This window comes from Podarcis liolepis, assembly GCF_965112155.1.
Source record: "Podarcis liolepis genome assembly, chromosome: Z".
Lineage (NCBI taxonomy): Eukaryota > Metazoa > Chordata > Lepidosauria > Squamata > Lacertidae > Podarcis > Podarcis liolepis.
Window position 1 is genome coordinate 28,459,400 of NC_139570.1, and position 12,745 is coordinate 28,472,144.

General features: G+C 44.7%; 1 protein-coding gene across 4 annotated transcripts in view; it reads right to left on the reverse strand.

Annotated features, from left to right (window-relative positions):
- LOC310698232 (actin-binding protein WASF3-like) overlaps positions 1 to 12,745 on the reverse strand; it is a 79,374-nt gene that overhangs the window by 26,741 nt on the left and 39,888 nt on the right. For 3 of the 4 annotated variants that reach the window (XM_083485218.1, XM_083485217.1, XM_083485223.1), the window contains exon 3: positions 894 to 1,028. In XM_083485218.1, the coding sequence (XP_083341344.1) occupies positions 894 to 1,028 (135 nt within the window). Of the gene's footprint in view, positions 1 to 893; positions 1,029 to 12,416; positions 12,519 to 12,745 lie in introns of those variants that run through there. The other variant, XM_083485220.1, reaches the window with a different exon arrangement.

Sequence of the window (12,745 nt, forward strand, 5' to 3'; positions counted from 1 at the left end):
AACATGAAAAGTTTGGAAAGCTCTGGGTTAGGGGTTTGTTAGGCAGGACAAACCAGTTTAATTTCCTTAGGGAAATGAAGAGATCCTAGAAAAAGGCTGGAGGCATTTTACAGGCAAAGTAAAACAGATATCCATTCTAGGAGAAATTAGGTTTATTAAAAACAGTGTTAGAGAGGAACGTTAAAAGAAAGTTATAAGTAACATTCTTAATTACATCTTTAAAAGAAGTTTTGACTGAAACAAAGTACTGTGCCTTTACTAGTGAAACCACTAAGCTTTATCCCACAGAATGCTTGTTACTAAAATTCCAATTTTGCTTCCACCGTGCCTCATCTTTAATTTATTCCCAGCACAAGAAATAAGGGGCCACAGGATCTGTACAATGAGTCCTTGTTGCTGAATTATAGTAAATACCACCATACACATAGAATATTTGAATTAATAGTTGTTTTCGACAGAGTCTCTAAGTTTAAATCACCCAGACCCAGTCATGTTACCTTGCTCCCATTTTTACTGAGGGAGTTTGACACACCACCCACGTTTGGCTCTAACCCTATCCACCTTGGCATGCAACCCCTGACAAATTACTCTCCCAAATGACTGAAGGACTCTCCAACCCTGCCATAAATCATCCTTTTCATAATGTATGGTTCAAAAACCCTTAATATTCTAGGAAAACAGATTGTTTACTAGAATTTCCTTTTCCCGGGAGTGTTTTGCCTGTTCCACGGCAGGGTTTTGTTGTACTGAGTCACAAAGGGAAGCTTGAAAATGGCAATGCTTAATTAGCGCTTAAGGAAGCAAAACATCTAAATGCAGTTCTGTTCTCCTTGACCAGATAAACAAAACCAAAGGTTAATGTGACCCAAGTGGTTGCTACTAATGCTGCTTACCTTCTTCCACAGTGGAGTCCAGTTGGGTGACCTTGATCACCAGAAGATCAACTCGCTCTTGCAAAGAATTCATCCGCATGTAGAAACTATTGGCTTCATTAAAAAGCTCCCCGAATATGTCTTCAGCATGTCTGCCTGAAATACCATGAAACAAAAGAGGTGACCTGTTCCAGGCAAAATAAATTGAGGTGCCTTTCAGGTAGTCAAAGGAAAGCAAATTTGTTTACGAACCAGAGGCAGAAGTAATAGCAACAAAACAAGTGCAGGAGTTTTTTCTACAACACAGCATACTGTTCTTTTTATTTCCTGGAAATGCTTTTATTCCATTTTCCAGTTTAACAGCACAAGAAGCCCCCATACAATAAACACAACCCCTTTCCCATCATGGTAATATGGTGCAGAGGTTAGCCTGCCCTAACTGGACATGTGTTGCCATCAGTCTCTAATACATACATTACAAAGGAATACCGTATTTCCACGAAATCATTTTCCGTTGTATATCAGCAAATAGTTCAGAGATGGTAGCACAGCCTTCTCCAATCTGGTGCCTTTCAAAAGTTTGACTGCAATTCCCATCAGCCCCAGCCAGCTGATGGTAGTCGAAAACATGTGGAGGGCACCAGGTTGGCAAAGTGTGTGGCAACATATAGTAATTATTTCAAATAACCATTAATTCGCCTACATACATTTGACTAATCCTCTTTCTACAGCTATGTTGGTGACCACCATCATATCTTGTGACTGCAAATTCTAAAAATATTAATTATGTGCTATGCAAATAAATACATCTTCCAGTCTGCCTTGAACCTTCTGCCAACAAGCTTAACTGGGTGAACCATGATCCCAGCATTATGAGAGAGGAAGAAAAATGCATCTGTCTTACTTCCTCCATGCCAGGGGTCACCAACATGGTGCGCATGAGCACCAGTATGCCTACTATGTACCTCCTATGGTGCTTGCAAAAGTTCTAAGTAAATATTCCCTTAAAAATCCAAAATGCATGATAGACTGTTGCTCTTCCTGCTCTGTTCTTGTCTGCAGTGGCTCAGCCTTTCCTACATTGAATATGCTGCATTAGACATGCTCACATTTCACTAGATACAAAGATTGGACACGCATCCTCTAATGAACAAACAAGAGTGCAAAAGACACCCTCCTTGTTAGCAAGCGCAGCAGTGGCTCCTGTATGTGCCCTTTCTTCCATGGATTTTGTGATTGGGCCACTGGCACTCACCCAGAATTCCAAATGTGCCCACAAGCCCCAAAAACTTGCTATATGCCATCCATAACTTTTATAATCCTCAATTATGCTTCTTTTGCATATCTTTTGAAAATAAACTACCCCCCACCAATATATTATAACTTTCACTTCCAGAAAGATGCTCCAGCCCCATTTTCTGTACCTTCTACAGCTTGACAAAATCTAATGCAAGAGAAATCTGAAATGAGGGAACAAATGCATTCTTAGACTGGAACTACACATTACTTTAAACAAGGGGTTGCAAAAGGAAACAGCAATGGTAAGTTTCATTCCACCATAACATCTTGGATCACTTATAGTGCTTTGACCAGGCCAGTGCAGAGCTTGTCTGAGGTCCAGGGTGGGAGTTTTGTCCATAAGATGGACCACTGCAGTGCAACCGCCTCATCTGATCTGATGCTACACACTAAATTGCATTAACACAGGTTCAGATTTTACTATTGAAGTCTTGCAGTGCATATGGACAGGCATGGCCGTTTCACCCATTAAGTCCCAGTTCGGCTGGGAAGGATGGGGGCATTTTTGGCATGGCAGTGTAAGTCTGGCAGGCCCCTGGCAGGGCCCTCTGGCCAACTTAGCCCTCCAAGGCCTGCAGCAGGTGTGCTCAGCTTCCCTCTCCCCTGCTTTGGCCTGTCCTTGACGTTATGGGATTGTGTATTTCTGTTCCTATCGCCACTGGCTGTTATCGCTTGCTGTTTTTCAGCCTTGGATTCTGAATATGCACCTGGATATTTTGTCCCTTTTGTTTGCTTCCTGTGTTTGGTGTGTCCCCCCCACCTTTTCTCATGGTTGTAATTATTATAGCGAGGGGATTTTTTCAGCCGGAACTCACTGGAGCTCAGTTCCGGCTCTTCTCAGGTGGACGCCATTGCCATTATAAGAGAACAAGGGAGGCATTCGTAATGAATTCCAACACCTCTTTTTCTAGAAAAATAGCAATGATTATAGTACAGTACATGAAGCTCCTTTGTCCGGGGGTTGTGTTCCGGGTCATTGCATGTGCCAGCAGTCACATGTAAGCCTGTTCCACCCCAATTCTAGGACTGAAAGTCATACATGTATTGGCAGTTGCACCTCAATTGGACACGTGCAAAATGGTCACCACCTGTACCAACTTTGTGCCACAACTGGGAGCAAGGAAAGCAACACACTGGCATGTCTTTCCACATGCATGCATTTACAAACATGTGCCAAAACCACTCTTATTCCCCTTGGTGGTGTCTTCTCAGAGCTTGTAGTTTTATAATGCTGCATTGCGAAGGGTGTATAATTTTGTGTGTGTGTGTGTGTGTGTGTGTGTGTGTGTGTATCCTTGATAAATGTGGGATAACTAGTCTCATATAACCAACATTCTTGAGTCTAATTAATGCATGAAGGGGTTCAGACCATAGAAAAACCTGTCCTGCCAGGCTCAGGTTTTCTTTTTCTTTTCTTTTTTGCAGCGAGAAGCTGGGATTTGGGAAAGAAGTGTGAGGACTCTTGATAGGGTCCTAGAGTAAGGTTACCAGATTTTTTTTCAATGAATCCAGGGACACTTTTCAACTTCCTACTAAATAGATGGATTTTGTCAGGGGACTGATTTGTAAATCTGGGGACTTTTCCCAGGAAACAGGGACGTCTGGTAACCTTATCCTAGAATCCTCCCTCCTCCTTCCCAAAGCCTAGTTAGTGCTTTCCCAGCTCAACTCCTTCCCAAAGCCCAGTGCCCTGCTAAAGCTCAACCACTTTGGAAAAAGCAGCATGAGGGCTAGGTGGAAGGGTGTCAAATTTTGGCTTTGCTTCCCCATTTGACAAGGCAGTGTGCAGTCCGCAGATTTCTTGTCAAAGTACTATTGCAGCCCTCTTGTATGAAGGTTGGACCACCCATAACTACATAATCAAGACTTTGTACCCCTCCAGTCTACCTGAGAAGCACAAGGTGTGAATAGGCTACACTCTAACAAGCCTCTATTGAGCGCCTGTACCAATAATTTAGCAACATTCACCACTTTGCAACTAAGCCAAGTTTTACTGCCTGTGCAACTTTTCTGACTGATGCATGGAAAAATGAACCTCTGAAAAGTTTGTACCGTATGTTCCGGCGTATAAGACGACTTTTAGCAAAATCTTCTCAAAAGTCAGGGGTCATCTTATACGCTGGGTATGGTTGTGGGGGGTCGCCTGAGTGAAGGGGGGCTTCAATTATTTAAACGGCCACAGCGCATTTTTCCCTTGCCTTCCCAAGTCGTTTTGCCTTGCTCCTTTTAGCTGCCTTTGTGGCGCAAGCCTCTGGCTCCTTTGTTTCACCCTCGGCTGCTACAGCGTGTGTGCGAAGAGGTGGCAGGAGAGCAGGCAGGAAGAGGAGGCTGCTTATCTCTCCCTGCGTGTCTCTCTGCTGAGCATCTCATCAAGCAGGGATTTTTTATTTTCTTTTTTAAGCCTCTGGATGGAGCCACTCAACGCAGCAGGGCGCACATTTTTATTAAGCATATAGCTCTCTCCTCTCCTCTGAGACAGCTGATCCCGCCCTTTGATCCCGCCTGGCAGGTTGCTCGGATCGCCTGTCTGAAGCCCTGCTGGGGTTGCTGCTGCCGCCGCCCTCTCAGCCTCTTCACGCCGGGGCCAGTGTCTGCGATCCAGGATGGCTTCACCAACGCTGGTGCCGGACCTTGTGGAGCGTCCATGCTGCTGTTGCGGAAGCTGCCGGGCTGGCAGCCATCAACGCTGGTCTGTGGCTGCCGCAGAGGTTCCTACTATTAAGTTGCTCTGTCTTTACAAGTGTTTACATAGATTAGAGTTCCTCACTTTGCCTCATAAGCATGTGTTGAAAGGGTGGAAACTGCAGTCTTAAATTGACTTATCTGGGGAGTAAGTTAGCCCCATTAAACTTGGAGGGATGTGTGTGTAAAGCATATTGTGATGTAAAGCATATTGTGCTGTAAAGTACATAACTTGGAACAACTTCAGATGTGACTTTAACAGGTAATGTGCTGCTGACCTGTGTTGTGTCTGTTGGTCCACTAATGCCATCATCTTTGAAGTGGGGACACACATGGTTTTACAACCATGAAGATGTATGCTGAAGCTCTGATCCTTGAAGCTCTGTGCAGTGTGTTTCTGTGATGTATATTATTTAAAACATGTTGAAGACTACAGGTTCTAGAGAGTGTGTGCAGCATGGGGTTGTAATGCATAGCTGTTAAAATTGTGAAGTAGCTTGCAAAAGGCATGTTGAGTGATAAGTAAGCATCTGCATCGTATCTTGAGTATTGTGCTTTTCTAATCATCAGCATCATCCCCTTCCTTAGGTTATGCCTTTCACTCCATTGCCTCTTTAGGCTTCTGTTAACTGCCCATTAATACTCCTTTTGTCCACTCACCTTTTCCATGTTCCCAATTCCTTTCTTGCATTTAGCATTTTTTGACTGCCTTATTCCTCTCACACACTACCCTTCATTCCTCCCCCCTCATGTTTCCACAACTCTTTCTCTTTTTCTGATTTACCTTCCATTTTTGCTCTTAATGGCTTTTTCAGTTACTCTTTCATGCCTTCTCAATTTGTCTCTTCTTAATGCTCCCTTTTAGTTGCTCCTATGTATGTTTACTCACAAGTAAGCCCCACCACTCTGGGATTTTCTCCCTGTAACCCTGCATAAGAGTGTAGCCTTGCAGTACCAGCCCTTATGCATGCTTATTTAGAAATAAGTGCCACAATATTTAATAAAGCTTACACCCCAGTAAGTGTGTTTATCCTTCCTTTCAGCTTTAGAGTGAGTTAGGAAAAGTTTAATCCACTTGCACTGTGTTATGTTTACATGTTTGATGACAAACAGCCTTATGTTTATAAGTGACATGCTAAGTACCTGCATGTCATAAGCCTTTGAATTAAAATTACCATATTGAAATAAAATCTGGTGTTTTTTTAATTCTTATTTAGTGTGCGTTGGAAGAGGGGTAGTCTTATATGGCGAGTATATCCCAAACTCTATATTTTATCTGGAAAAGTTGGGGGTCGTCTTATACACTGGAAAATACGGTAAGTACAAATTTTAACTTACCTAATGTTTGGTCTTCTCCTATGCTGGGGGAAGAAGGAAGTCTTGGAACTCACAAGGGTATATTTTAAGGTATGCAGGCTAAAATTTGGCATTACTTTGCTGCATATTTTGTGACTTTAAATCTCTGTTGGGGTTCTCTCACCAAAGAGTACTTCCCCAAACCTGAATCTTGGCATCCAAGGAATTTTCCTTTCTATATATATATATTATACCTTTTTCCCCTTACTGTAAAGGTTTGGGGAACCTAACAAACGTGGTTACAAAGCATGCATCCACATGGATCCTCAGGATTTTTGCATTGGGTTACCTCAAATTCACCATCAGATTACATGGCATGTCCAGGGCTACAGCCTGCACCAAAAAAACCATGCTCCCACTGTTGTGTGGGGATGCAATGGCGCAAAAAGTGGTTACAAAGCACGGATCCACATGGATCCTCAGAATTTTTGCATTGGGTCACCCCAAATTCACATCAGATCACATAGCATGTCCAGAGCTACAGCCTGCACCAAAAAAAACCCCACGCACCCACTGTTGTGTGGGGCCGCAATGGTGCAAAAACGTGGTTACAAAGCACGGATCCACATGGATCCTCAGGATTTTTGCATTGGGTCACCCCAAATTCACCATCTGGTCACATAGTATGTCCAGGGGTACAGCCTGCACCCAAAAAACCAAGCACCCACTATTGTGTGGGGCCTCAGTGGCGCAAAAACGTGGTTACAATGCACGGATGCACATGAATACTCAGGATTTTTGCATTGGGTGAAACCAAATTCACCATCACATTACATAGCATGTCCAGGGCTACATACAGCCTGCACCAAAAAAACCACGAACCCACTGTTGTGTGGGGCCGCAATGGCGTACAAATGTGGTTACAAAGCACAGATCCACATGGATCCGTGGGATTTTTGCATTGGGTCACCCCAAATTCACCATCAGATCACATAGCATGTCTTGGGATACAGACTGCACGAAAAAAACCACGCTCCCACTGTTGTGTTGGGCTGTAGTGGGGCAAAAACGTGGTTACAAAGCACGGATCCACATGGATCCTCAGCATTTTTGCATGGGTCACCTCAAATTCACCATCATATCACATACAATGTCCAGGACTACAGCCTAAACCAAAAAAACAACACACCCACTGCTGTTTGGGGCCCCCATTGGGCAAAAACGTGGTTACAAAGCACAGATCCACATGGATCCTCAGCATTTTTGCAGTGGGTCACCCCAAATTCACCATCAGATGACTATTGTGTGGGGCCTCAGTGGGCAAAAACATGGTTACAAAGTACGTATCCACATGGATCCTCAGCATTTTTGCAAAGGGTCACCCCAAATTCACATCAGATCACATAGCATGTCCAGGGCTACAGCCTGCACCAAAAAAAAAACAAACCACGCACCCACTGTTGTGTGGGGCCGCAATGGTGCAAAAACGTGGTTACAAAGCACGGATCCACATGGATCCTCAGGATTTTTGCATTGGGTCACCCCAAATTCACCATCTGGTCACATAGTATGTCCAGGGGTAAAGCCTGCACCGAAAAAACAACACACCCACTGCTGTGTGGGGGCCCCAGTGGGCAAAAACATGGTTACAAAGTACGTATCCACATGGATCCTCAGCATTTTTGCAGTGGGTCACCCCAAATTCACCACCAGATGACATGGCATGTCTAGGGCTACAGCCTGCACCAAAAAAAACCACGCACTCACCGTTGTGTGGGGCCGCAATCGTGCAAAAACGTGGTTACAAAGCACGGATCCATATGGATCCTCAGGATTTTTGCGTTGGGCTACCCCAAATTCACCATCAGATCAAATAGCATGTCGAGGGCTACAGCCTGCATCAAAATGTTACACACCAACAGTTTTTTGGGGCCACAATTGCGCAAAAACGTGGTTATAAAGCCCGGATCCTCATGGATCCTTGGGATTTTTGCATTGGGTCACCCCAAATTCACCATCAGATCACATAGCATGTCCAGGGCTACAGTCTGCACCAAAAAAAGCACACTCCCACTGTTGTGTGGGGCTGCAATGCTGCAAAAACGTGGTTACAAAACACGGATCCACATGGATCCTCAGGATTTTTGCATTCGGTCACCCCAAATTCACCATCTGGTCACATAGTGTGTCCAGGGGTAAAGCCTGCACCGAAAAAACAACACACCCACTGCTGTGTGGGGCCCCCAGTGGGCAAAAACATGGTTACAAAGTACGGATCCACATGGATCCTCAGCATTTTTGCAAAGGGTCACCCCAAATTCACCATCTGGTCACATAGTACGTCCAGGGGTAAAGCCTGCACCGAAAAAACAACACACCCACTGCTGTGTGGGGCCCCCAGTGGGCAAAAACATGGTTACAAAGTACGGATCCACATGGATCCTCAGGATTTTTGCATTGGGTCACCCCAAATTCACCATCTGGTCACATAGTATGTCCAGGGGTACAGCCTGCACCCAAAAAACCAAGCACCCACTATTGTGTGGGGCCTCAGTGGCGCAAAAACGTGGTTACAATGCACGGATGCACATGAATACTCAGGATTTTTGCATTGGGTTAAACCAAATTCACCATCACATTACATAGCATGTCCAGGGCTACAGCCTGCACCAATAAAACCACGAACCCACTGTTGTGTGGGGCCGCAATGGCGTACAAATGTGGTTACAAAGGACGGATCCACATGGATCCGCCGGATTTTGGCATTGGGTCACCCCAAATTCACCATCAGATCACATAGCATGTCTAAGGCTGCATGAAAAAAACCACGCACCCACTGTTGTGTGGGGCTGTAGTGGGGCAAAAACGTGGTTACAAAGCACGGATCCACATAGATCCTCAGCATTTTTGCATGGCTCACCTCAAATTCACCATCATATCACATACAATGTCCAGGACTACAGCCTAAACCAAAAACACAACACACCCACTGCTGTGTGGGGCCCCCATTGGGCAAAAACGTGGTTACAAAGCACGGATCCAAATGGATCCTCAGCATTTTTGCATTGGGTTACCCCAAATTCACCATCAGATCAAATAGCATGTCGAGGGCTACAGCCTGCATCAAAACTTTACACACACACTGTTGTGTGGGGCCACAATGGCGCAAAAACGTGGTTATAAAGCCCGGATCGTCATGGATGCTCGGGTTTTTTACATTGGGGCCACCCCAAATTCACCATCAGATCATAGCATGTCCAGGGCTACAGCCTGCACCAAAAAAACCATGCACCCACTGTTGTGTGGGGCCGCAATGGCGCAAAAACATGGTTACAGTGCAGGCATCCACATGGATCCTCAGGATTTTTTCATTGGGTCCCGTCAAATTCAGAATCAGATCACATACCATGTCCAGGAGTACAGATTGCACCAAAAAAACCACGCGCCCACTGTTGTGTGGGGCCGCAATGGCCCAAAGACGTGGTCACAAAGCACAGATCCACATGGATCCTCAATATTTTTGCTTTGGGTCACCCCAAATTCACCATCAGATCACATAGCATGTCCAGGACTACAGCCTGCACCAAAAAAACACACGCACCCACTGTTGTGTGGGGCCGCCATGGCGCAAAAACGTGGTTACAGAGCACGGATCCACATGGATCCTCAGGATTTTTGCATTGGGTCACCCCAAATTCACCATCAGATCACATAGCATGTCCAGGGCTACAGCCTGCACCAAAAAAACCACGCACCCACTGTTGTGTGGGGTAGGAATGGTGCAAAAACGTGGTTACAGAGCATGGATCCACATGGATCCTCAGGATTTTATCATTGGGTCATCCCAAATGCACCATCAGATCTCATAGCATGTCCAGGGCTACAGCCTGCACCATTAAAACCACGCTCCCACTGTTGTGTGGGGCCGCAATGTCACAAAAACATGGTTACAGTGCAGGCATCCACATGGATCCTCAGGATTTTTTCATTGGGTCCCGTCAAATTCAGAATCAGATCACATACCATGTCCAGGACTACAGATTGCACCCAAAAAACCACGCACCCACTGTTGTGTGGGGCCGCAATGGCACAAAAACGTGGTTACAAAGCACGGATCCACATGGATCCTCAGGATTTTTGCATTGGGTCACCCCAAATTCACCATCAGATCACATAGCATGTCCAGGGCTACAGCCTGCACCAAAAAAACCACGCACCCACTGTTGTGTGGGGCCGCAATGGCACAAAAACGTGGTTACAAAGCACGGATCCACATGGATCCTCAGGATTTTTGCATTGGGTCACCCCAAATTCACCATCAGATCTCATAGCATGTCCAGGGCTACAGCCTGCACCAAAAAAACCACGCACCCACTGTTGTGTGGGGCCGCAATGGCACAAAAACGTGGTTACAAAGCACGGATCCACATAGATCCTCAGGATTTTTGCATTGGGTCACCCCAAATTCACCATCAGATCTCATAGCATGTCCAGGGCTACAGCCTGCACCAAAAAAACCACGCTCCCACTGTTGTGTCGGGCCGCCATGGTGCAAAAACGTGGTTACAAAGCACGGATCCACATGGATTCTCAGGATTTTTGCACTGGGTCACCTCAAATTCACCATCAGATGACATACAATGTCCAGGGCTACAGCCTGCACCAAAAAACCCACGGACTCACTGTTGTGTGGGGCCACAATGGCCAAAAAACGTGGTTACAGAGCACGGATCCACATGGATCCTCAGGATTTTATCATTGGGTCCCCTCAAATTCACCATCAGATGACATGGCATATCCAGGGCTAGAGCCTGCACCAAAAAAACCACGCACCCACTGTTGTGTGGGGCCGCAATGGTGCAAAAACATGGTTACAAAGCACGGATCCTCATGGATCCTCAGGATTTTTGCATTGGGCTACCCCAAACTTACCGTCAAATCACATATCTGTGGCCACAGCATTAACCACAAAAATCATACATCCACTGTTTCGTTCAGAATATTTTTTTTCTTGTTTCCCTCCTTTAAAAACTAGGTGCATCTTATGGTCAGGTTCTTCTTATGGAGCGAAAAATACGGCAGTTTCCATTATTTTATTTATTTTTATTTTACTTGTGTGTCAATAGGTAGAATTCTTGTCTTTGTATTAAAGCCTTAGTAAACAATTTATAATTTAAAAAGAAAGAAAGAAAGAAAGAAGAAGAAAGAAATAAAGAAAGAAAGAAAGAAAGAAAGAAAGAAAGAAAGAAAGAAAGAAAGAAAGAAGGCATATAGAGCTATATGGAGAATTTATTCTATGGTCTGAACCCCTTCATGCATTAATTACACTTAAAGATGCTGGTTATATGAGACTGGTTACCCCACTTTTCCAAAGGGGCAGAGGTAACCACCCTCACCACCATGGCTGCAAGTGGAGCAGCCCAGAGGCTTTGAGGGCACCATTAGAAGACCTCAAGGGAACCATTACAACATAAAAGTAATTGTGCCCATGACTGCCACATTGGTGACACTTGCTTTTGCATGTCCTTTTTTGCCTACTAACATTTACTCAAGCTTTTAGAGAACCATGTGAATCACCATACAACATACTGAGAAACAAAATTGAATAGCCAAAAATATGACTGGAAAAAGTGACAAATCCAGTGTAAACACCCTCTGAGCCAACTCCACCAGCACAAACTGCCACATGCAGTCTCACTTTGATTTAGTTTTGCTTCAGATCCCTTTGATGGGCCAAACAGAGGGTTTTTTTAGAGAGAGATGTCTCTCCGGCAAATTACAATGCTAGTCTTGTTCCACAAGACAGCAACACAGGGGCATGCTTTGTCAGTCACATGTGCTCGCCTGAGGAAGCGACTCCAAATAACACACAGTATTGAAAAAAGAATAAAAGAAGCTGCAAAACAGGAGGTAATTGTCACCCTTTGTGGATCTAGCCTGGCTAGCAGTTTGGGCAGGCATTATGCAGGCCTGTTATTGGATGCTCACTCAATCAAGGCATAAGAAAATGGTCTTCCTTGTAGTTTACAAGCCTTGTGGAGTAGCCATGCTTTTTTATTCAGACTTGCACTAGGTCAAAACAACTAAGAGTTTTGCGCAAACATTTTCAGCAGTGCCATAAAATCTCTCTTACTTTATTAAAATTTTATTTTCAGTACACCTTGTGAAAAGGTTAGGAACAGAAGAAGAGCTGGCTGCTAAATCAGTCCAAAGGCCTATCTAGGCCACATTCACACCATACATTAAAGAACTATGATACCACTTTACATTAATGGCTTCCTTCAAAGAATCCTGGGAGCTGTAGTTTGTTGAGGATGCTGAGAATCGTTAGGAGGCCCCTGTTCCCATCAGTGATCTACAATTCACAGAGTTCCCAAGATGGATTATTAAACCACTCTGCAAATTATAGTTCTGAGGGAATAAGGATCTCCTAGCAACCCTCAGCACCCTTTGCAGCTCTCAGAATTCTTTTGGAGAAGCCATGACTGTTTAAAGTGGTATGAAAGTGTTTTAAATGTATGGTGTGCATGTGGCCTTACTCTAGCACTGTCTCTTCTTCTACAGTGGCCAAAGATATGTTTTTTGGGTGGCCCACA